Raw genomic sequence first — 24,994 nt, 5'->3', positions numbered from 1 at the left:
GCAAACGAGCGCCAATCTGACTGTCAACGCTTGTTTATTATTTGGCGTTTGTAAATTAAATCTGTTTCATGTTATATCGGTTGTTTTCTAAATTTTTAAGGTGAAAAATAGTTTCAAATAAATAGTAATGAGCCGCAGAAGTACTCGACTACACGAACCGGACCCTATTGGGGTAAGTTCCGGCGAGGAGCCTAGCAGCGTTCGATCACAAACGCCAGTTCGCAAATTTGCCCGTAAAAGTACGGCTCGATACGCGCAATCGTCCGATGCGGACGATGAACCGGTAGATAGAAGACGTTCTCTGCGTCACCGCTCGCCGAACAAACGATACACCGAGGACTTTGTTGCTGACACTCGACGCAGTCGCCGCTCGCGAGCCCCTTCTGAACCTGAGCCGAGTGAGGATGACGATGAGTGTGTCGAGGACGGTCATCAACTGGATGAGCTAGCGGTCAAAGTGAAAGCGACCACACTATTCGAGGAACGAGAAGATGTCGAAGGGCAGCGGATTTATGGGTTTAAAACTCCGAAAAAGCGAGGCTCGATGAGTGTTTTAGTTTCCAGCGTTCAACATCGGACGCCGACTACGGCGTCCAGAGTCGGCAGTAGCAGCAAACAGCCGACAAGAACACCGAAAACGCCCGCGCGTGGTACTCCTTCGACGACACCGGGCAGACGCAAGAGTTTGGCTGCGGCGAAGACGCCTCACAGAGACCGAAGCAAGCTGAAGAAGAGTGAGTCTTATCTTCTTAGAATTTTCAATTTTAAAATAATGTTTAAATTTTAGATATCTCAAAAATTGTACGAAACGATTCCGCCTCGGATTTTTCGGCTAGTGAAAGCGATTTCGTTCCAACCTCGGGAGACGAGGATGATGACGACGACGACGGTGATAATGAAGGTAGTTCTGGAGAGGATTCCTCCTCAGAAGAGGAAGAAATCGCTAAGCCAAAACGTCCCGTCATCAAGCAGCAACCGGCACAAATTAGCATAGCATCGGCGCTACCACAAGCACGCGTTAGCACTCGAACCCGCGGCCGAAAGAAGGCCACCGAATTGCAGTACGTGCTACAAAGTGACGATTACTTTTCCACCCACAGCAGCTCGAAGGTAGTCACATCGGATCACACACTAGATCGCCTGAATACGCCCCGTCTGCCTCATGATCAACTCTTCCGGCTCCTTCGGGAGCTGCGCGGTTCCAGTGAGCACGAGAAAGCCATCCACGAGCTGCACGAGGAGTATGAGAACTATTTCGCTAAGTGGCTCTACCTGATGAACGAGGGCTTCAACATTCTGCTGTACGGGTTGGGATCGAAGCGCAATCTGCTGCAAACTTTCCACCGAAAGATTCTCCCCAACCAACCGGTTATCGTGATCAACGGGTTCTTTCCGACGCTAACCATCAAGGACATTTTAGATGCCATCACCGGGGATGTGTTGGATCTGAACGTTACCAGTGGTAACTTTCACGAGCTGGTGGATATAATCGAGGAGGAATTTAGTTTCCTTCCCAGGACGCATCTGTTTCTGATTGTGCACAATCTGGATGGGACCATGCTGCGCAACAGCAAGACACAAAACGTGCTGGCAAGGTTGGCCAAGATCGATAACATTCACCTACTGGCGTCGATCGATCATATCAACACGCCTTTGAGTAAGTGGTTTAATTTTAACTTTTTATAGTTTGTTCAATTTATTTCGATTCTAGTTTGGGATTCGTCCAAGTTGAGTTACTTTAACTTCTCCTGGTGGGATGTGACTACGATGCTACCCTATTCGGACGAAACGGCGTTCGAGAACTCGCTGCTGGTGCAAAACTCCGGCGCTCTGGCATTATCGTCAATGAAGAATGTTTTCAATTCACTCACCACCAACTCGCGGGGGATCTTTTTGGCCATTGTGCGGCACCAGCTGGCGAACAAGGGTAACCCACACTATCCGGGTATGCTGTTTAAGGATCTTTACAGCAGCTGCCGGGAAGCGTTTCTGGTCAGTACTGATTTGGCGCTGCGAGCGCAGCTAACCGAATTTATCGATCACAAACTGGTCAAGGTGAAGCGCACCGTTGACGGGGCTGAGAATTTATTGATTCCCATTGAGGCTGGTTTGTTGGATCAGTTCTTGGAGGAGAATCAGGAGAAGTGAAACAAAAAGGTAGGTTTGGCATGGAGCCAAAATCGTCTAATTTATTTCAATAAAATATTTGTTCTTATTCGATAATCACAGACAACTAGATTCCTACCCTAGTCGAAGAAAAGCAAAAAATTTTCAATCACCAATCCAGGTTCTCCTTTGCCATCGTGTAGCTGGTGCTGTTCTCCGAGTAGAACTGACCGTACCACTTTCGGTACGCCCGGATCAATCGATCCTCCTTAATCAGCAAAGGACTCTCGATGAATTGTTTGTGATTCCAGATCATCATGTCTCGCTCAAACTGTAGAAACAACATCAAATAATAAATCCTTTTGATAATAATTTGGAGTCTATACGCACCATAACACTCTCCGCCCAGATGGCAAACTTCTGAAAGAATGCGTTCCCTAAATTACGCGGAGCGTAAAACCGATGGATAACCTTCTGCACCAGTGGCTCGACCGGGGTGACCGTTTGCAGTGCCACCATCGGTCCGATGCTGGTCTGCATCATCAGCTGTACATAGCCTGGCCCAACCTGGAACGCCTTAACATTCACGGTGCAAACTTCCATCTTGTTGAAGAACCGGAAGGTGTGTTTCAAATCCATGCGAGCGATGTGCGACGGTTCGCTTTCCTCCGGTGCGTTCCAACTACGAGTCGAGGAAAAACTCGTCAATTTCTAATTAAATTTCAACACAATTGCCGTTCTCACCTCGCCTGCCATGCGTGCATACCGAATTCCGCCCAAGCTGGCCGGTAATACCGGATATCACTACCAGAAAGCATATTCGGACCATGAACCGCGGACAGATGCGCCACGTCCGCCCCATTCTCCGGTATATCCTGAATGTGTGCATTCACCAAAAACTCATTCTTCCCATAGTAAACCCATCGACCATCCTCGATTTCCGGTACAATCGGCAACTGCCACGGTTCCACCTCTTCATCGACGTGATGCCAGACAAAGATAAAACCGTTCGCTTCTAGCGAACGCCACTTTTTGACTTTCGCAACCTTCGGTACCGCACCCGACTTGCTGTACGGTATATTCGTACACTGTCCATCCTTTCCGCTGAACGTCCAGTGATGGAAGGGACACTCGATACAATCGCCACGTACCGTTCCACCCACGCCGAGATTAGCACCCAAATGGGGACAGTAGGCATCCAGCACGCAGGCCTCCCCGGAGGCCGAACGGAAAACGACAAAGTTTTGACCTAAAAAAGCGAACTCAATAATGCCAATTACTCAAACAATCGACATACAGTATACCCAAACAATCGACACTACGAGCCTGGCCTACGGCCAGTACTTCCGATTCCAGTATGCCGAACCACCCGTTCGGGAAGGGTGGTGGAATACGTTGGCCTACACGCCGCAGGCGGCGCAACCGGTTGACGGTGTGCGCACGCCTCCGGTCATTCTTGCCAATCTGCTCGTTGTCCAGCATGTGGTTGAAGCCAATGTCGGTGAGGTCCTGCAAAGAGTTGATATGCGTTAGTAGAAAAACAGCATGGGAAGTGCCATTCTAGCGAAAATACTATCAATCGCAGCAACCATCGATTATTGGCGAGCATGTGTCAAATGCAAATCGTAATTGTTTTAGGAGAGCAAACGTTTCATATTTTTTCAACCAAAAAACGGATTTCAGTCAAAGTGCTTTAAGGTTTTTGTGCAAAATTTAGTATTTCAATATTCTTTTTAACCGGTAGAATAGACAGTGAAGGTAAAGTGTGATTCATTCTGCGTTTGAAGTGAAGTTCCTGCTAGTGATTGAAGATTACTAAACACACATGAGGGAAGTACCTACCTAGATATTTTTCGCTAAAATGTTTTTTCTAGAAAAAAATTACTATGGATAAATAATTGGTCGGTAGAAATTGTAAACCGGTACACAGCTGTTTACGCAGAATTTTCGTTTGAGTAGAATTTTTGAATCATTTGAAGTAGAATACTTCTCTCAGGAAGTTCGGCTACATAGGGATGTGAAATGAAAATCTAAAACCGATAAAAGTGAAAAATATGTCCAATTTCAAATGCTAATAAATCGGTTAGTATTCGATGGATCTCCTTCGTTCTTGCAGCAATAGATTGGAAAATCTTCTAAGATTCTTCCCAAAAGAAGATAATTGTAAATTTATTATTCACACTATTGTATTATTGAAAATAGTCATAACTTGTCAAAACGAAAAATTCGACCTCTGATTGGTCGTTATATGATTGTTTCCTAAGCACGGTCGACAGAATCATATACCTTGCAATTTTAAGCATTCTATTAGGCCTATATAAGAGCCTGTTTTAGCCGAAGCCGCTCATCATTCGCTCTCAGACTGTTGAGTAGTACAGTTCTATTTCTGAAAAGCCGGGTTAGTTAAAAATTTTATTCCGTTTTGTGCGACAGTTCGTCGCTTGCATCGCTGTGTGATGTCAAAGAAAAAAAGAAGAGCAGGCTCGAGTCCTGCGAAACAAAACTCTGCTGCTGAAGGAGGCAGTAAAAAGAAGAAACCAGGCGGAAGCAGTTGCACTTCGAAAAGTGTGGCTGACTGCGACACGGTGACAAACGTTAGCGACGTTGGAGATTTTGGCGGGCCGACTGATGTTCCGGATTCTGCCAGCCCCATTACGGTGAAAGTGAAGCTTCCCCCGCTGGTAGTGAAAAACGTCCCTCTCAACAAGCTCATTAGCGACTTTGCATCGCTGGGCGTAGCAGCTGAATATAAGTTATGCGGCATCGGTACGAAGGTTATGCTCCACACGAAGGTGGATTTTGAGAAGACCACGAAGTTTTTGAAAAATTCTAAATCTGAGTTCTTCACCCACGACATTCCTGGGGAAAAGCCATTCAAGGTGGTCATCAGAGGCTTGCCAGGTTTCGACCCCAAGCTGATCAGTGCCGAAATCAAGGATCGGTACAAATTGACCCCAATTGCTGTCTATCCGATCAAACGCAGGAATGAAAATGAAAGGAAATACCCGGACTGCCTCTTTCTGGTTCATTTCCCAAAAGGGACAGTTACACTGAGCGCTTTGCGAGCCATCCGCTCTTTGTTCTCCATTATCATCCGTTGGGAGCCCTATCGAGGAGGCCGTCGAGACGTGACGCACTGTCAGAGGTGCCTCAACTTCGGTCACGGTACCCGGAACTGCAACATCAAACCGCGTTGCAACATCTGCGCCAAGGACCACTCTACGTCTGATTGCCCTGTGGACGATGCTGGTGCGGTACAGTTTAAGTGTGCTAACTGTGGCGGTGATCACCAGAGCTCTGATCGACAGTGCCCGAAAAGGGAGAGCTTCAAACATATCCGCAAGCAGGCGTCGTCAACCAACCAGCCGAGCAGGAAGAAAGACAAACCACCGGTCTTCAGGGCGGAAGATTTTCCTCCTCTGCGTTCATCCCAGCAAGCAGGGCAACCAAGTACGCGTACGCAACTTGACCTTCCACACTCACCATCCGGCGGGTCAGCCGGTCAACGGTCGCCTCCCCCCCCCCTGGCTACTGGCGTCCACCCACAACAACACCACCGAGCGCTGAGTCCGAGAAGTACTCTGCGGATGAGCTGCTAGAAATTTTTAGCAGCATGACCAATGCCCTTCGTGCGTGTCGCAACAAGGCCGAGCAAATCCATGTGCTCGGTAAATTTATTATCCAATATGGATCCTAAACCCATCTCCATCGTCACCTGGAACGCTTGCTCTGTTAGAGCAAAAAACATTGAGCTTGCTGACTTTCTCCGCAAGTACAACATCGACGTGGGTCTACTCACAGAGACCCACCTGAAGTCCGACGACAGTTTTTGGCTGCCGGATCACAACATCATCCGTCTCGATCGCACCAACTCCAGGGGGGGTGGTATAGCGATCATCGTTAGAAAAGGGATGAAATACAACATCTTGCCGCACATCCACACCGCCATCATCGAAGCCCTTAGTGTGGAGGTCAAATCAGCTACCGGGTTCATCCGGTTCATCGTCGTCTACTGTCCTCGCCAGTGTAGTATCAGCAACGGTACAGCAATGCAGTTCAAGAACGACCTGGCCACCATCACCAGGACCAACTCCCGCTTCGTCGTTGGGGGAGACCTAAATGCTCGGCACGAGGCTTGGCGAAATTATCGGCAGAATCAGAACGGTCGTCAACTCTTCGAACACTCGCAGCATGGGTTTTATACGGTGCAGTTTCCGGATGAGCCGACTTTCATCTCCCCAGTGGGGAACCCTTCAACCCTGGACCTCTTCCTGGCCAACATCGAGCTCTCCAAACCAGTGGCCCACAACGATCTGAGCTCAGACCACCAACCTGTCGTTGCTGAGGTGGGGATCGGTGTTGCTCCTGCCAGCTGTCTGCGGAAAGATTACCATCATGTCGACTGGGAGCGCTTTGCACGAATGGTGGACAACAACATCGATGAGGCGCCGTCGCTCGACAGCGTGGAAAACATCGACCAGGCGTTGGAGGGTCTCCAACGAGCCATAAACGTGGCCGACGAGGCGTATGTGCGACGTGTTCCTGTGAGGGGTAAGTTCCTTGCTATTGATTCCCATACCCGGCTGCTAATTAGACTGCGGAATGTGCGTAGACGCCAGTTCCAGAGGACCAGGGATCTAGACATTAGGCTCGAGGTGACCGATCTGAATAGGCAAATTGCTTCCAGGATGGTCTCACTCCGGAATGAAAATTTCGGATGCTTAGTCCAAAATTTGGACGACCGCTCCAGGCCATTCTGGAAAGTAGCCAAAGTGCTGAAATCGCACCCCAAACCAGTTCCTCCCCTCAGGGTCGGAGAGAGGCTTCTTGTTGCACCGGTCGAGAGAGCAAATGCGGTAGGCGATCACATTGCCTCATCGCATTTGCATGGCTCGACCATGGCTAGTCCAATGGAAGACCAGGTCGAGCAGTGCGTCCGCGACCTCGAAAACTCCCCCTGAACCGTTCCTCAAGAACATAAAATCACAGCAAAACAGGTTTGCTCAGCGCTGATGAGTACTAAGAACATGAAGGCTCCTGGGTTTGACGGGGTCTTCAATATGGTCTTAAAAAAGCTCAGCAACAGGGTTCACCTGTTGTTGAGCTCTATCTTCAACAGATGCTTGGAATTGCACTACTATCCAAGCATTTGGAAGATAGCCAAGATCATACCGATCCGCAAACCCGGGAAAGATCCGACGTTAGCATCAAGCTACCGTCCGATCAGCCTACTCTCATCGCTGGGCGAACTGTTTGAAAAACTGATCCTCAGCCGCATGATGAAGGTGGCTGAGGATAACAACATCTTACTCCCGGAACAGTTTGGGTTTAGGAAGGCTCACTCCACCACGCACCAGCTGGTGCGGGTGATGAACAACATCAGAAGGGACAGGGCTGTATCCAAGTCCACAGCCATGGCATTGTTGGACGTCGAAAAGGCGTTTGACAATGTCTGGCATGACGGTCTGGTATACAAGCTCTGTACCTTCAACTTTCCATCATATTTGACGAAAATCATCTGTAGCTACCTTCGGCAGAGGTCGTTCAGGGTATCGCTGAATGGTTGTTTATCAAATACTTTTTCCATCCCAGCAGGGGTCCCGCAGGGCAGTCTGCTGGGCCCTTTGCTATACAACATTTACACCTCCGACATTCCTTCCCTGGGAGATGGCTGCGTGCTCTTTCTGTTCGCAGATGACACTGCAATTGCCGTCAAGGGAAGAATGCCTCGTGAGATCACCAACAAACTTCAGCGATGCTTAGACGCCTTTGTCGAGTATGCTAACACCTGGAAAATTAAGATCAACACTTCCAAAACCCAAACAATAATGTTCCTTCATCGACAATCCCCTAAACTGAAGCCCCCTCCATCATGCGTTGTGGTCATGAACGGTACCGGGGTTGAGTGGTCTTCCGAAGTTACCTATCTTGGACTGCTATTCGACGAGAAACTTCTTTTCCGATCGCATGTGGAGAGGACACTGGTTAAGTGCTCAGCTTTGGTTCGGTCACTATACCCGCTAATTTGTCGCAGATCTCGCCTCTCAAGAACAAACAAACTGGCAGTCTACAAATAAATAATTGCCCCCGCAGTCTTTTACGCGGCTCCGGTGTGGGAGTCATGTGCACAAACTCACAGGAACAAAATACAGATTGCGCAAAACCGAATCTTACGGATGATCCTCGATTGTCCCTATGACACCAGAATCTTAGACCTCCACCAAGAGGCAGCCACTCTAAAAGTAGATGCCAAAATCACAGAAAGTAAATCTAAATTTGTCCGAAAATGCCGGCAATCAGAATACGCTTTAGTAAGCGGTTTGTACATAGTAGGTTAAGTTAGTTCTAAGCTGTAAATAGTAGTTTTAAGTAGTTTCCCTTTATTTTCTTTCAATCAAGCGCCACCAAAGTGGACAATCCAAAATTTCTAGAAATCAGAAAGCTTAGTAAAACAGAAACCAAAACTCGCACACCAAAGATGAAAACAGTAATGTAAATCACTTAAACTTGTAAAAACATGTATCATACCCTACAAAAGCATAAAAATACAGATAATTTTCACACACACATTCACGAAGCCGCTCATAATAGTACTAGACAGCGACAAAAGCAGTCGTCCTCCCTCAGCAGCAGCACTATCAGTGCAGTGGATACCAGCGATGGCGGAAAGCGGTCACAGCTGTGGCGTAGCAATGGATAGCGCTCTAGTTGCAGCGGATTCCAGCAACGATAGCAGCTGGGCCAGTTGATGCAGGGACAATGGATACCAATGGCAGCGTATAGCGGCCACAACTGTGATATGGCTATGGATAGCGCACTAGCTGCAGCGGATCTCAGCATCGATAGCGGCTGATGCAGTGAGGCACTTTAGTGAAATGCAGTTTCTGTGCGATAGTGGGCACTAGTAAATGCATTCAATGATAAGTTGACTTATTTTGACAACACGTATTTTATCACAAGGAATACTTTATTCGCACTGTCAGTGATAACGCAAAGATCGATCGGCATCTTATCCGAAACTAAAATGAACAACAAATTGTCCTTTTCAGGATGAAATAAAAACTTGATTTAAGAGTTAATATTTTCTAATGAGTTAATTAACATTTTTAAATTTGTAAAAGTTATAAATTTTACTTTATCTCCGTGTCTCAGAACGTACTGAATTATCTTTTCATTCAGTCATGAACACGACAGTCGAAACTTTCATTATCTGCATGAAAATCAATTTTTCACATAATCAAAATATAAAAACAAGCCCCAATCATGACAAGTAACTTTTTTATTATATACTATTTAGTATATATTATTGAAATTGGTCAATCCTTGTTGAAGCGCAAAATTCGATTGATCTGATTAGTCAACGTTTATTTACTAGAAAAAATGACTGTCACGCAAGCAGCCGGGTTATCTTTCTTGTAAAAGTATTCTACTTCAACCTTGCGGTCGTGGCTTTGTAACAACCCTCCTGTTATTTTTCCTCTAATACATATTGATATTGATTTCTCTTCTTCAACAATAGGCGCTTTTGTGGAAGACGAGTCGACTCGACTTGCCCATGTTAACATATAAAAATGTCCTATTCCTATCTGTCTGTCTGTCTGATCTTAAATTGACATGGGACTGTTCCTAAACCACGTTGTCATATTTCGATCACTTCTTATGCCTCATGTAATGCTCTGTGGTCTTTTGGTTAACCCTCCACCCCCGTCCTCCCACCGACTTTACCACGTGTTGTTTTAATATGTCATGTGCCAAAAATTTGTTTAGAATAATTTCTGATTAAACATTATAGATACATGTTTGGTGGAAACTTTGAAAAAAAAAAACAATCAGATTGTATTCCTGTTTGCAATAGATATCGGAAAGAGTTGATAATGTTTTGCCTAAAATGTATGTCAAATGGGCCGTTGAAAAATGCACTACTTTACTGTCGTAATTAAATATTTTTCAAGTTTTGTTGTTTTTTTAATCTAATGTATGTATTTCAATATCGATTGTAGAAAACAGGCCTGCAGAACAAATAAAAACAAATAAAGTAAAAGAAAATGCACACAAAAAAATTAAATTGTTGAAGAGCAACATGTTACTCTTTTTGATTTTCATAAAAGAATTGATTTATGATCTAATTAGGTTGTTTAGTTACTCAAGAATTTCCGATTTTTATATATCATCTGAAAGAGTGTAATTTTCTAAGTAAAACGTGATTTTTTAAAACGTTATATCATTATCCTTCGATTTTTAATGAAGAATAAAAATTCCCTCTGAATCGCTACAATGACAGTTGGTATATGGGCGAACTGTCATTGTAGCGATTTCGAGCAGTTTTAAATCGTGATTTAAAAAGCGAAGGAATACGATAGAGAGAAAAATTTAAATCTCGTTTATTTAGAAAATGTAGATCTTTCAGATGATATAAAAAACTGATCCCAATCCGCACGAGAGTCACAAATAAAATAGGTCTTTTTTCTTACAATTGGCCCCCGAACGTTTTAAAAATAATATGGAAATAGTTTTTGTAATCGAGTAACCATTGCTTTTTATAGAAAAACTTGTGTTTATTTTCTTACAAAAGACACTAAAGCTATGATCAAAAAACAAATATTTCTTTTATTTTGTTTCCGTGATCATTAAACTACCATTTATTTATTTTTCTCTGAAGAGTCACAGACGAAATCATTTCACTTGTGAAATGGAAGTATTTTTTCCAATATGTAGTCACGGTGATAATTTGAAGTACAAATGGCTTTTTGTCTTAGAATAGTCACCAAGAAATTAAGAGGTACATTTAAATTTTTCTGACAAATGCAGTGACTTTTCATAGAAATAGTTTCCCCAGTTAGCCACTGTGACTTTTGCAAGAAAACATTTGACAAAAGTTTTGTTTAATAGAGTTCGTGACCTTTTGAAAAAACTTAAAAGTTTTAACATTGTCACAGTGATTTTGGTAATCATCTCTTTTGGTTTAAATAAAAAATCAGAAAAAAATTAGTCACTATCCTTTTTTAAACAAGTAACAAAAAAAAATAGTTCAATTTAATAAGGTTACATATTCCCTGAAACTAACGTTCAATTGGTATTGTCTCAAATGAGTCCCCGTAACAGTTGATCTTTATTGAAGAATCAAGAAATGATCTATAACCGGAGGAATGCATCTTGTTTACAAAAGTCACCGAGAATAATTGGTGACGAACACCTGAAGTTTGTTGGCTAACTAAAATGGGGAAAATACTTGCTAAAAGCAGTGAAAGTAGTCCATTATAAAATTAAACCACAATATGATCACATACATAAGACATACGTAACACTCAGGAAGAAATCTTCCAAATAAGTTGGTACAAAATGAACTACACGAAAGTACCAACCTCTGTAAAAAAAAACCTCTGTTTGAGTAGTTTATGGAGGTTGTGTACCTGCGCAGCCCTGCATTTGTCTCGTTCCCACTCGAAAAATGCAGCATTGATTTTGTAAACAACTTTTTGACAGTTTTTTAAGGGATTTTGTCATGGGCTCGAGTGGAGCCGCGATGAAGAAAATTCATTTCGTTCATTTTCGTCGAGCAGTTCATACTCGTGTTGGTACCGGGTGATGTGGGGCAAAGAGTACAAAAAAAATCGCCAGTGTTACGTATGTCTAAGTATGTGATATGATTTGGACGTTTTCCTTGAAAATTTTCATGTATTTTGTAGCAAGAATACAACAGGGGTCACTTATAAACAGACATTTGCCTTAAAAGATCAACAAAATCATTTTTTCGTGTTTCTAAAATATGAAAAATTTTACGAATACTATCTAAAACCTAATTTGTTTGAAGGCGCGTGAAAATTTTAAGCGGTAGGCGATATACTTTCTCCACGAAAAAGGGGATTGCATTTGTAAATTGCTCTTGGCATTTATCGAAATTTCCACTTTTTCTATGATATATATATATATATATATATATATATATATATATATATATATATATATATATATATATATATATATATATATATATATATATATATATATATATATATATATATATATATATATATATATATATATATATATATATATATATATATATATATATATATATATATATATATATATATATATATATATATATAAACACTAAAATAGCAATGTTCGTGACATGGTCACGAATATTATGTTTTATTTTAGAGCTTTGTCACGAAAAATATTCATGAATGTGTGGATAGAAATATGTCTCGCGGTGACAATTTAAAAAAAATAGAAATGTTTCTGGTTTTTCCTATAAATATCACCAAGTTCAAAATATGTAAATGTAGAAAATTTCTAACAAACCACCTCGTGACAATTACTAAAAGTTTGTATAAGGTTCTAAGCCCCGCCTTTTCGACGCTTTTTCAGCATTCCTGACCATTTACAGAACATATTCTTCATGCGAATATGAATCTTCTCTTAAAGGTCACCAACATGTCATTTGTGCGGACAACCCAATCAACAACCCAATTCGGCAAATAAACGTGCAATAATGTATGAAAAATTTCACAAAAAATTTAAGGTGTAAGAAAACTGGTAATCAGTTATTGCACAAACTTCATATAAAACTAGCTGACCCGGCAAACTTCTTTTCTCCCATTTTTGTGTTTAATGTAATGATTTTAAACATTCCAAATGCATTAATTCCTTGCGATTTGTTTATAGTCTGTGAATGCACGACTAATCGGCCATAGGATATGATCAAAGTCAAAAGGCAAACCATTTGAAATGATTGGTTTTATCGGAATGACAACACCCTTGACTTGTGGCTTCTGTACATCACCTCTATTCTCAAAACATCCACATTGGGTGGTATTCGGTTATTTTCCGCTGTGTTTCTGGCATCAATCTGATTTCCGAAATACCCATATTGGATGATATTCAGTAATTTTGTTGTTCTCCAGAAACTGAAAGTGGTCATCTTTGAATTCAAAACAGTGTCCAGGGTCAATGCTTGGCCTTTATGCATCATCTCTATTACGCAAATATCCATATTAAGTGATATTCGTTTTTTTTCGGCGGTTTTTCCAAACCCGGAAGTCGCCATCTTGGATATCAAAATGGCATTTGGAGGCAATTTCTGGCCCCTGAGCGTCATTCTGGTTTAAGAAACACCCTTATTGGGTGTTATTTGGTCATTTTCGGCTGTTTTCCAGACACCGGAAGTCGCCATCTTAGGATTCAAAATGGTCAAAATGGTTAGTCACCTTTCTCGGCCCCTAAAACCCCTATATACAAAATTTCACGCCGATCGGTTCAGTAGTTTCCAACCCTATATTGATCAGATAGACAGACAAAGCTGCATTTTTATATGTTCAGATAGTTCAACCGATCACCGTGACGGTAGCCACCAGTTAATTTTCGGTGGTAGTTTTTAAAGGATGATTTCAAAATAACTGTCGAGAGTCAACTGTTTTAAATTACTGTCATGTTGTTTCTGTTCATCACGCCTTCTTCTATCTCACTTCTTTGTTGAATAGAAATTCTTTTTTCGCGAATTTTACCATTTCTGAGGCGCTACACTGGGTTATTGCCAAGATTTGGGAGGAGGAGGTAGTACTGGAGGAGTGGATGTAGGGTACAGTGTGCCCCATCTACAAAAAAGGCGACAAGTTGGATTGCTGCAACTACCGCGCAATCACGTTGCTGAACGCCGCCTACAAGGTGCTCTCTCAAATTCTGTGCCGTCGACTGTCACCGTTTGCAAGGGAATTCATGGGGCAATACCAAGCGGGATTTATGGGTGTCCGCGCCACCACGGACCAAATATTCGCGGTACGGCAGGTCCTACAGAAGTGCCGTGAGTATAACGTGCCCACACATCACTTGTTCATCGATTTTAAATCGGCATACGACACAATCGTTCGAGACCAGCTATGGCAGATTATGCACGATTACGGCTCTCCGGATAAACTGACACGATTGGTCAAGTCGACGATGGATCGGGTGATGTGCGTAGTTCGAGTTTTGGGGACACTCTCGAGTCCCTTCGAATCTCGAAGAGGGTTACGGCAAGGTGATAGTTTATCGTGCTTGCTATTCAACATCGCTCTGGAAGGTGTGATACGTAGGGCTGGTATCGACATTAGTGGCACGATTTTTAGAAGGTCTGTTCAGCTTTTTGGCTTCGCCGATGACATTGATATTGTAGCACGAACCCTTCAAAAGATGACGGAGACGTACATCAGACTGAAGGCTAAAGCCGGACGAATTGGACTGGCCATAAACGCATCGAAGACCAAGTACATGAGAGGAAGAGGTTCCAGAGAAGACAGTGTCAACCTCCCGCCACGAATTCATTTTAGCGGTGATGAAATCGAGGTGGTAGACGAGTTCGTGTACCTGGGCTCACTGCTGACTGCTGACAACGACACCAGCAGAGAAATTCGTCGACGCCTTATGGCAGGAAATCGTGCCTACTTTGGACTCCGGAGGACGCTTCGCTCGAATAAAATCCGCCGCCGCACGAAGTTAACCATCTACAAAACACTGATCAGACCGGTAGTCCTCTACGGCCACTAAACCTGGACTATGCTCGTGGAGGACCAACGCGCCCTTGGGGTTTTCGAACGAAAGATGTTGCGTACCATCTGTGGTGGAGTGCAGATAGAAGATGGATCATGGCGGAGGCGGATGAACAACGAGTTGCATCAGCTGCTGGGAGAACCACTCATCGTTCAAACGGCGAAAATCGGGAGACTACGGTGGGCTGGGCATGTCGTTAGGATGTCGGACGACAACCCGGTGAAACTGGTTCTTGATAACAACCCGACTGGAACAAGGCGACGGGGCGCGCAGCGAGCAAGGTGGCTCGATCAAGTGGAAGACGACCTGCGGGGCCTCCGCAGACGACATGGCTGGCGAGCTGCAGCCCTGGACCGAGTTGAACGGAGACGACTTCTTCGAACAGCAAAGGACACTTCGGCCTGGAGCTGACTGGTAACGTAAGGTAAGAATTTTACCATTTTCCTTTAAAATTTCCTAGTTTTCTCGCCGTAACAATTTGCCTTGGACAAAGACGAACACAACAAAACAAAGTCAGCTGAAATCAGACGCTCAGTTGTAAAGTTATGAGCGGTCGCACTTCGTGGTCTTTTGGCAAACCCGTATGTACGGGTTTTCGGGACCGGGAAAGGTTGCTATGATAAGGGTTGTCACCTGACATGGATATCTTGCCCGGAGATTTTCAAAGTAGAGAGCAAAGGAATTAAGTAATTGATAAAGATACGCCGTATACTTTAGCCTTAAAATTTCCTTTGGTAAAATTTTCAAAACAATGCTGAAAACTTCTTTAACGCTTAAAACACTTAGGCAATTAGGTGCCTAGGACTTAAAAACAAATTGTCCAAATTTATGACTTATACAGTTTCCAGAGTGAGTTGAAAATAACTTTGTTGGCTCGGAGAAATTTCGCTCTTACTCGGAGACCCGGAAATTACCTCCAGGCGTGAAGAGAAGTCTCGTTCACCCGGGGACCCGAAGATCACCTCCCAAACCCGGAGGCTTCGGGTGAAACCCGGAGAGAAGGCAACTCTATTTATGCTGGTTTGAGGCCACTTCCTTCTCTGGAAGAGAGGGCTCTTACACAAATCAAACACTAATTTTTCTGCACAACTCGGGAACTAACCAAATAAAGGAAACCAAATTTGTGTGAGTTTTGGGGACAATAAATGTTTCTATGATAGTTTGACACCCCTCCATAGTTAAGAAGGAGAAAGGGCATCTCCCATGTAAATGGAACAGATATTTCTACCAATTTTCCTACAAACAGCTTCAAATGATCGAGATGAAAGACAGCAGCCAAATATCAACTACAGACACTATTTTTGAATCCAAGATGCAAAACGATTGAAAATGGCTGTCGAACGCTACCGGCGCGCACAGAACAGGCAAAACTGGGTCTTACGAAACATGAAGCTTCAGCAGGAATATCGAGATCGTGAGGCGATGGAGGTGCTGTACCGTGCGAATGCACAAGCCGACATGTGCAGGAACCTGGACGGCAACCTTCTTACAAACAAGGGTGAGGTGATTGAAAGGTGGAAACAGTACTACGATGAGCACCTTAACCCTCTAGTGCCCAGTGCCGCTTCTAGACGGTCTTCAGTTGAAGCTCTAAAAAGCTTCAATAAAAACTTAAAAAATGTTTATAAATCTTCAGAGTGATTTTTTCCAAGTCCGTCTAAAAATTAATTTGGGCACTAGAGGGTTAATGACGATGTAGCAAAGGATGACGACGGAGTGGTAGTAGATCTCGATGTACGCCCAAAGGACGACAGACTTCCAGCCCCTGACCTCCAGGAGGTTTAAGAGGAGATCGGCCGGCTGAAAAACCACAGAGCCGCTAGAGCTGATCAACTCCCCAGCGAGTTGTTGAAACACGGTGGTGAATCACTGGCTAAGGCACCACACTGGGTTATTGCCAAGATTTGGGAGGAGTACAGTGTGCCCCATCCACGAAAAAGGCAACAATATTCTCTCAAGTTATGTGCCGTCGACTATCACCTTTTGTGAGGGAATTCGTGGAGCACTACCAAGCGGAATTTATTTGTGCCCGCGCCACCACGGTCCAAATATTCGCGGTACGGCAGGTCCTACAGAAGTGCCATGAGTATAACGTGCCCACACATCATTTGTTCATCGATTTTAAATCGGCATACGACACAATCAATCGAGATCAGCTATGGCAGATTATGCACGATTACGGTTTTCCGGTTTAACTGACAAGTCGACGATGGATCGGGTGATGTGCGTAGTTCGAGTTTGGGGGACACTTGAGTTCCATCGAATCTCGAAGAGGGTTACAGCAAGGTGATGGATTATCGTGCTTGCTACTCAACATCGCTTTGGAAAGTGTGATACGTAGGGCTGGTATCGACATTAGTGGCATGATATTTAGAAGCTCTGTTCAGCTCTTTGGCTTCGCCGGTGACATTGATATTGTAGCATGAACCCTTGAAAAGATGACGGATACGTACATCAGACTGAAAGCTGAAACCGGACGAATTGGACTGGCTATAAACGCATTGAAAACTAAGTACATGAGAGGAAGAGGTTCCAGAGAAGACAGTATAAACCTCCTGCCACGGATTCATTGTAGCGGTGATGAAATCGAGGTGGTAGACGAGTTCGTGTACCTGGGCTCACTGCTGACTGCTGACAATAACACCAGCAGAGAAATTCGTCAACGCCTTATGGCAGGAAATCGTGCCTACTTTGGACTCCGGAGGACGCTCCGCTCGGATAAAATCCGCCGTCGCACGAAATTAACCATATACTAAACACTGATAAGACTGGTAGTCCTCTAAAACCTGGACCACTCCAGTGGAGGACCAACGCGCCCTTGGGGTTTTCGAACGGAAGGTGCTGCGTACCATCTGTTGTGGAGTGCTGATGGAAGATGGATCATGGCGGAGGCGGATGAACGAAACACAAAGCACTGACACTTAGTACATCTGCCGGAAAAAGGATAAGAGCAATTCTCGCTGAAACCGTCCCACTGGTGACATGAGGTCTTTCAAAAAGGATATTTTTATGTCTAAATGATTGAAAGTAGCGGAAAAATGAGAAAACCACTTTGGTTTATTCATATTGAGTGACCCCTCGGGTACAAATCGGTTAAACGGTTTTTGCAAAAATTGATTTTTGAGCAATTCTTGACCTTTTTATTGATTTATTTCTCTTGAATTTGTCATTGAACCCCCTGCAACCAACACATCGTTGCAACATAGAGGAATGATAGAGCTTTCATTTAAAGTAGAAAAAAATTGGCCGTCATCTTGGATCTCGCCGCCATCTAAGATTACATCAGAAAAACGTGTTTTTGAGCAAGTTTGCAACCACTTATTTTGAATTTGAAATCACCATTGGAAAGCTGAGAAAAAATGCTTTAAGATACATCCAAAACATTAGGCATTGAGCATTGAGTTTACCTTGTCATTCTGGTCACTTTTCAAAATCGACCTCCAAACAGTACAACGCATGACGTGCGGCCAATATCAAATCATGCTGAGCCTGTGGTGTGTGTCTGTAGTGTAGTGTATATTAGGGCCATCCATGTTCCACGTGGACAGATTTTTAAAGATTTTGTTACAAAGGACAATATTTTGGTACAGGTGGTAATATCAAGTATCTAGGTCGTCAGCCCAAATTCATCAAGCGACACTTTAAACGACTTAGAACTAAAACTAGTTCATTGGTGGCCATTTCTACTGTTAAGGTCGTCTTTGATCATTTAAAAAGTAAAAAAAGTCAAGAAAAAAGAGCCGTGGCATGGTTCGATTTTGGCAACAGAAAAAATTCTGGCGTGTTGCCAAAATCGAACGAGGTCTGTATTTTGATTATTTCTTTGCAGCACTCTATCTTAGAAGAAAAAATATTCTCTTTAACATTCACAATGGTCCAGAAACCAAATTTAGGGGAAAATTTGGGTCTAGAGCTCTATAGCAATGTTTTAGAGAAAAAATTTTTTGTTTACAAAGTTACTGAAAATAATTGGAGCTATAAAATTGTAGAACAAGGTTTTCTATCTACAAAAATAAAAAAGTTAGATTTTTTTTTTCCGTGTTGGGTATTATCGTCACAGCGACCAATTTTTTGATATTTTGTGAAGTACAGTTTTAGTAGAGAATGAATATTCATAGAAAATTTGAATTGACATAGAATTTTATGAACATGTTAACATTCAATTCAGGCCAATTTAAACATTTTATCAGTATACAGTATAATATCTCCCAGACGGTCTCGAGGTACGACGCTGGCCTAACAAGCCAGTCGTCGTGAGTTCGAGTCTCGGCTCGGAAAAAACTGTTAGTGTCAGTAGGATCGTAGCGCTAGCCCCGCAATTGTCCTGTACACTTAACGGTTGGCTGCGAAGTCTGTATATAAATAAACAGAAGGTCGAGTTCCGAATCGGAATGTAGCACCAAGGCTTTGCTTTATTAGTATACAGAATCAATCAGAAAAAAATTGATCAGTTTCAAGATACCAAAGAACAATGAAGATACCATATTTGAAAGTTGTATGTCCGTTATCTTCGAAAATAAACTGCGCGAGAGTGATGCACAACATCAGCCTCAGCAATTAATGTTTTCATAGCGTTGTTCAGTTACAAGTAAGGTTATGGAAAGTAATATTTTCTTGCAATGCTAATTCAAAAAAAAAATTCAATTGAAAAATACAAATACTAATGTCGGAACTCTAATATCAAGATGAAATGAATTTGGTTTTCCTCTATACCGCCACCGCGGAGTGCAACTAGTATTGTCATATTGGACTAAATTCATTTAGCTAGTAAAATATAGTCATCAGTACAGCTCGTTTAACTACCTATTCAAAGATCTGTACGGAGCATTTCGGTTTTCTATTGTCTTTTTAATACCCTATATTCAGTTATTTCAATAAATCTGAAAAAAGCAGAGTGTAGAGTTCAAAATAAACAACGCATTCTGTTGTCCCCGGCGGTATAGCGTATTTTGCGGCACCCGAAAAATCATACTAAATTCCGATATTTGCTGCTATACGAAACAAGAAGAAGAAGAAGAAGACAATTCAAACGGCAATTCGATTGTGTTGCACGCCCCACTGTGCGTCAACAGCGGCAATTTAGTTTTCACTTGGCTTGACTGCACAAAGATGAATTTCGAGTTTTTCTGCACTGATAGCGACGAGTAACCAGCGCTCTGTTCATTACTCGGTGCAGTACTGTTGCCTGTGCCATCATATTCTCCTTCAAGACATCAGTTTTATTAACATTAACATATATATTGACAGCAGAACGTACTACTGTCTGATAGTGGAGGTGGTTACGAACTTTCCGAAAAAGCTTCACCTGCAAGACATCAAAATAGTCTAGGTTTATGGAAGCTAACATTAGTTGACCTATTGGGCCGTGAGATTCTGTCAAATTTTTTTTTTGACACTGCTATACAGGATATCACAGCAGGCAGTTGGTGTCTATTCATGAAGTCTGTACCAGGCGTGCTCGCATATGATTGGTACATTGTTGGTGAAAATTCGACCTTGAAACTTTTATTCATTTTGCACTGTTTAGCAATGAAGTGATAATGAAAATTGAAAAATCACAAAATTGTCCATCATTTTATCAATCCAACGACATATTGACTATTGTGATCCATCATGTGGTTGCATCAGTATAACCGTTTGAAATCTTTCATTCCGACGTTACATTTTGGTTTTAGTTTTCGCGGAATGTATCTCGATATAGTGCGGTTAGACGTAGTCCTACGTCAAAAAGGGTAACGAAATTCAGCCAATTGATCAAAGGCTATTCAAAAATTACGGTTCGTGGGTGCACTCACTACCTGTGAACTAGAAATACTGACTGTTCACATCATACGCACACCACAGGCTCAGTATATTGCGTTGATTTGATATTGGACGCGAGTCATGCGTTGAACTGTTTGAAGCTCGATTTTAAAAAGTAACTAGAATGACAAGATAACCTCAATGCTCACCTAATATTTTGAATGTATCTTAAAGCATTTTTTCTCAGCTTTCCAATGGGGATGTCAAATTCAAAATCGGTGGTTGCGAACTTGCTCAAAAGCACGTTTTTCTGATGAAATCCAAGATGGCGGCGAGATCCAAGATGACGGCCAATTTTTTTCTACTTTAAATGAAAGCTCTATCATTCCTCTATGTTGCAACGATGTGTTGGTTGCAGGGGGTTCAATGACAAATTCAAGAGAAATAAATCAATAAAAAGGTCAAGAATTGCTCAAAAATTCGAGGGGTCACTCAATATGAACTAACCTAAGTGGTTTTCTCATTTCTTCGCTACTTTCAATCATTTAGACATAAAAATATCCTTTTTGAAAGACCTCATGTCACCAGTGGGACGGTTTCAGCGAGAATTGCTCATAACGAAATGCGGATGACAAAATGGAAAGAGGAATAAGGGAAGTTGGCTTGAGAGAAGGGCTGGATCACTCCATTTTAATCCAGCAAGCGGACGAGTATAGAAATGTTGAAATTATTACCACCTGTGAATATAACCCGTGAATTAGTGGGAAAGTACAGCGCATCTTACGCTTGTTAGGGGTAGTCAGGTAAATCTTGCTTTCAATTAGGAAACTATCAGATCGAGTCTTCCGAAAGTATTCTGAGCCCAGCCATTTCCCTCCGCTCACCTAGACCCGTTTAGTATTGGTTCGACAGAAGCGGATAGCACGCGGTGCCAGAAAAAGAACAGCAGTCTTACGACAACTGTCCAGAATTTCCACGGGAAAAAGCAACCACCTACACGTGGGCAGAATCATCGAAGGACGAAGGACCCACAGTAGTGCACGGGTAAAAGGAACGTCTACCGTTACCTTCCCGAAAACAGTGGCGGCTCCATCTCCGCGAGAATCCCGCCATCAACGCAGCAGCACGGCAGCGAGAGTGACACCCGAAGCAGATCACCCGTCAGAACCAGCACCCCGAGTCATCACCCGAGGCAGATTCATCAGTCGGCCGGCCCCCTACGCCGGCCCTCACCCACCCAAATTGTAAGTTAGTGAATAAAAACTTAACCTGATTTAGAGAGAGTTTTCAATAGAGCCGTCTGCATCCCTGATCGGTGTCAGAAAGCCGCCCTCCAGGAGAGTTTTTCCCTCGAGATCGAGCTAGCTTTGGCAAAAGAGGTCGTGAGAGCCCACCCCGCTTATCCCTAGAGGAACGACCAGGAACCAGGGACTACAGTAATAAAAGGTACCTGTTATGGCGGGCGATCTGCGAGTGCGGACGGTACAGCAAGTTATTCGTTACAACCGGCACCATAAACGGGCAGATTCATCGAGAGGAATGCTTGCAGAAGTGCTTGCCTCCCTTCCTCCGCTCTCACCGTGGTCTCACGCTGTTCTAGCCGGATCTAACTTCGTACCATTACACCAAGCCTGTAATGGAGCGAAGGGCGTTAATGTCGCCCCGAAGGAGGCAAACCCGCCAAATTCACCAGAACCTCGCCCAATGGAAAAGTTTTGGGCGATAATGAAGAAAAGGAGCTGGAGAAAAGTGGAAAAACATTCAGAAGCGATGAAGCTTTGAAAAAAAAGGAGAAATTGTTTAAGGAAGATGGGTGAAGCCCAAGATCCCATGAGAAATGTAAAAGAAATGTACAAGCATTCAGCTTGGTGGAGGAAATTCAATAAATGAATTATACCAAAACATAGCTTACTGAATTTTAGGTGATCATTTTTGTGTGTCTCATTTATTTCGAGTCCAATCTTTGAAACTGAACCTTGTAGGATATCTTTGGCGGTTGTAATAAATAGATGAACAGCTTATTCACGCGAAAATAAGTAAGTCTTGAAGTGCCCGACGGTTCAAGAACAGAAGCCAACAAGCATTTGTAGCATTGTAAAGAAGCCTTAACATGTTAAAAAGTATTTGGACTTACCCTTTTCCAGATTACACGACCGTAGTAGAACTTCCAGCACAACCAACTGAAAACGGCCAGCGCCAGCAGATACAGCGGAAACCGAGCCAAGAAACTCCCAACGCGGCCTCCCACGCCGTCAGGGAGGAAATCCCGAAGTGATTGCTCCAAAAATCCATTCGTCGCGTTCGAAGCTAGCAGCTGAAGCCAGCGTAGGCTTGAGGGCGCCTGCACTAACTGTCCGCCTGCGTAATAATCATCGCAGCAACACTCTTCTCCTCCCATCGTGATTCCAAAGAGAGAGCACGAAAGATAATAACAAACTTAGAGCGAAAGCTCGAATCGAAGCTTTACAACTTGCAACTAGAGCACAAGTACACGAGCACTGAGGCACCACACCAAGTGACTGTTCCGGCTCGACTGATGGACCACCGGTTTCTGGACCGCCTATGATCCTGCCGTTTGGCGCTGGTGAGCTGTGAAAATCGAAACAAAAAAAAAACGTGAAAAAAATGAAATGCTAATTTGAATTGGGTTTGAAAGTTCTTCCTCTGTCTCTCTCGCTCTACGTTGCCGCTGATCGATGAGTGCAGAAGGAAGGCCAGAGGATCTGATCTTGTCTACTTGTGATTGCTTCTTCGCTTCGATGTTGTCGATAGGTGGTGAATTCAAATCACTTGAATCTATTACACCGCGCGCCTAGGACTGCGCGCTTTTGGCCCACGGATGAATGCACATATCTAACTAGTTTTTTTTTCTTCTGTGGGTTCGGGCGATTGGACTTTTTTTTTGTATTTTCTACCATTCCGAATCACAAACTTTTGATCACTATGAATGAGGGATGTACCTTGGAATTGAAATTTTCCGAATACGGATAGCACGGGAATGGACACCGGTTCGATTGGTGACCTTTGCTGCTGACTGCGGGTGCTCTCCGGATGCTCCGGCTGGGGTCGACTTGAACTCTGATCGAACACTGTGAAAGGTTTGGCTGTCCCTGAATTTTTAGCATACGAATGACGAATGACGTACTTACTGTTCGATGGGAGCGAGATAAGGCCAGCAGGAGACTAGTCGGTGGCGTAGTCAAGCTAGGGTGGGACGTTTACTGTGCGCGTAGTCAGCTATCGACGACGCCCGCGAAGTCGCTGCTGATAGCAGTTATGATAAAGTTACTAAACTATTAGTCGCGTGTGATTTCCTACTTGTGATTAATTGCGGCCGCCTTATATGACACCTGTTGATGTTTTGAAGGGTGATTTTAAGCATAAAGTTCACGGATGACTAATGCCAGAATTCGATGTTTGAGGGGAAATTGGAAGGCTTGGTTTAGTAAGAAATGGAAATTACATAATGATAAAAATGTAACATCATTTGAATCATATCTATTCTTCGAGTTATTCATTCGGCACACAAAGATGACTTAGCTGTATCTGTAACCACGTGAAGTGGGGGGATTCAGTTCCCACCGAAGAATACAATGTCAATCAAGCGTCTCACTTCGCCGTTGCCACTTGAAACGTCACAGATAACAAAAAAAATGCCATCCAAACTAATAATCATCATACAGCAAGTGTCCAGCTAAAATTCGCGATTCACAAAGTCCCACCCCGATAAGACAGGTGGAGATTACGCAAGAAAGACACAAGGTGACTAAGCAGTCTTTCACCGTCGAAAGTTCGTCCTATAAATGGATTCTAATGAAAAGTATTCTCCAATCCGCTATCGGAACGCGAAGGAGTTTATATCCGCATTTGTCTGTTTATCTGTTTAAGTTTTAGACCGATAACAATCACGTTAATGGCGCGGCTGGTGGAGTTATTTGGGCAGCTCTCTAGAAAGCTTTTAGTATTGCCATTTGTATTTCTAGATAAATGCATCCCGATGAGGAAAAAGACGCGAAAATTTTTGAATTATAAGTACACGTGAACTAATCAAGGAACGAACGCAGCTAGTGCGGTATGAAATGAAATGTTTCCATTTGCCGTAGCAAGGTTGCATAAATGTTGGGCGCATCAGGTTCTCGCTTTTTCGTATTGAAATATTTCAAATGTGTGAAATGTAACTTAGCATGCGTCAAATTTAAATTTTGCTACTTCAAAGTGTTGCTTATTTTGCGTTGATTTAACATATTTCTATTGTTACTGTTCATTGGTGGCATTATCGTCAATATAATACCATTTGTATACACTCAATGCATTCATTATTGAACTAAGGCTAGTGCCTAATAAGCTGTTTAATTACAACAGGTTGTGAACCCAGCATAAAACAACGAGTCAAGCAATTTTTTATAGTGGAGCGAGTGTTTCAATCAGAATTGTTATGCAAATGATGAAAAGATATCCTTTACGAGAGGAGAGGTAATTTCCGAATCTCTATTGTTGTTTAGTACAAAAATAATGATAATAGTTTTGTGCTTTTTACAGATGCTATGAGCCTGAGTATGCGGCAGTAGGAAGGTTGATTGATACTGAAAGTAGTTATAAGTGGTGCCATTGGTAA

General features: G+C 43.0%; 2 protein-coding genes across 3 annotated transcripts; one reads left to right on the top strand and one right to left on the bottom strand.

The window, feature by feature from the left end:
* On the top strand, nt 1-24,761 carry LOC129718093 (origin recognition complex subunit 2). 2 transcript variants are annotated; one of them, XM_055668513.1, is made up of 4 exons: nt 1-734; nt 788-1,657; nt 1,712-2,157; nt 24,742-24,761. In XM_055668513.1, exons 1-3 carry the CDS (start codon nt 128-130, stop codon nt 2,146-2,148), a joined length of 1,914 nt encoding a protein of 637 aa, XP_055524488.1. In that variant the 5' UTR covers nt 1-127; the 3' UTR covers nt 2,149-2,157; nt 24,742-24,761. The 2 variants fall into 2 exon arrangements, with proteins under 2 accessions (XP_055524488.1, XP_055524487.1); XM_055668512.1 differs by lacking the exon at nt 24,742-24,761 and adding an exon at nt 2,230-2,478.
* Nucleotides 2,191-23,478, bottom strand: LOC129718094 (cholesterol 7-desaturase nvd). Its single transcript, XM_055668514.1, has 6 exons — nt 23,340-23,478; nt 22,514-22,968; nt 3,411-3,615; nt 2,851-3,355; nt 2,497-2,788; nt 2,191-2,437 (listed from the first exon to the last, which is right to left on the bottom strand). The coding sequence occupies exons 2-6, from the start codon at nt 22,775-22,777 to the stop codon at nt 2,276-2,278; spliced, it is 1,428 nt and encodes a 475-aa protein (XP_055524489.1). The 5' UTR covers nt 22,778-22,968; nt 23,340-23,478; the 3' UTR covers nt 2,191-2,275.
* Nucleotides 24,762-24,994: the final 233 nt, after the last annotated feature.

The sequence above is a fragment of the Wyeomyia smithii genome, chromosome 1 (assembly GCF_029784165.1).
Source record: "Wyeomyia smithii strain HCP4-BCI-WySm-NY-G18 chromosome 1, ASM2978416v1, whole genome shotgun sequence".
Lineage (NCBI taxonomy): Eukaryota > Metazoa > Arthropoda > Insecta > Diptera > Culicidae > Wyeomyia > Wyeomyia smithii.
The sequence above is the reverse complement of the archived record's forward strand: the minus strand, read 5'-3'. Positions and strand labels throughout refer to the sequence as shown.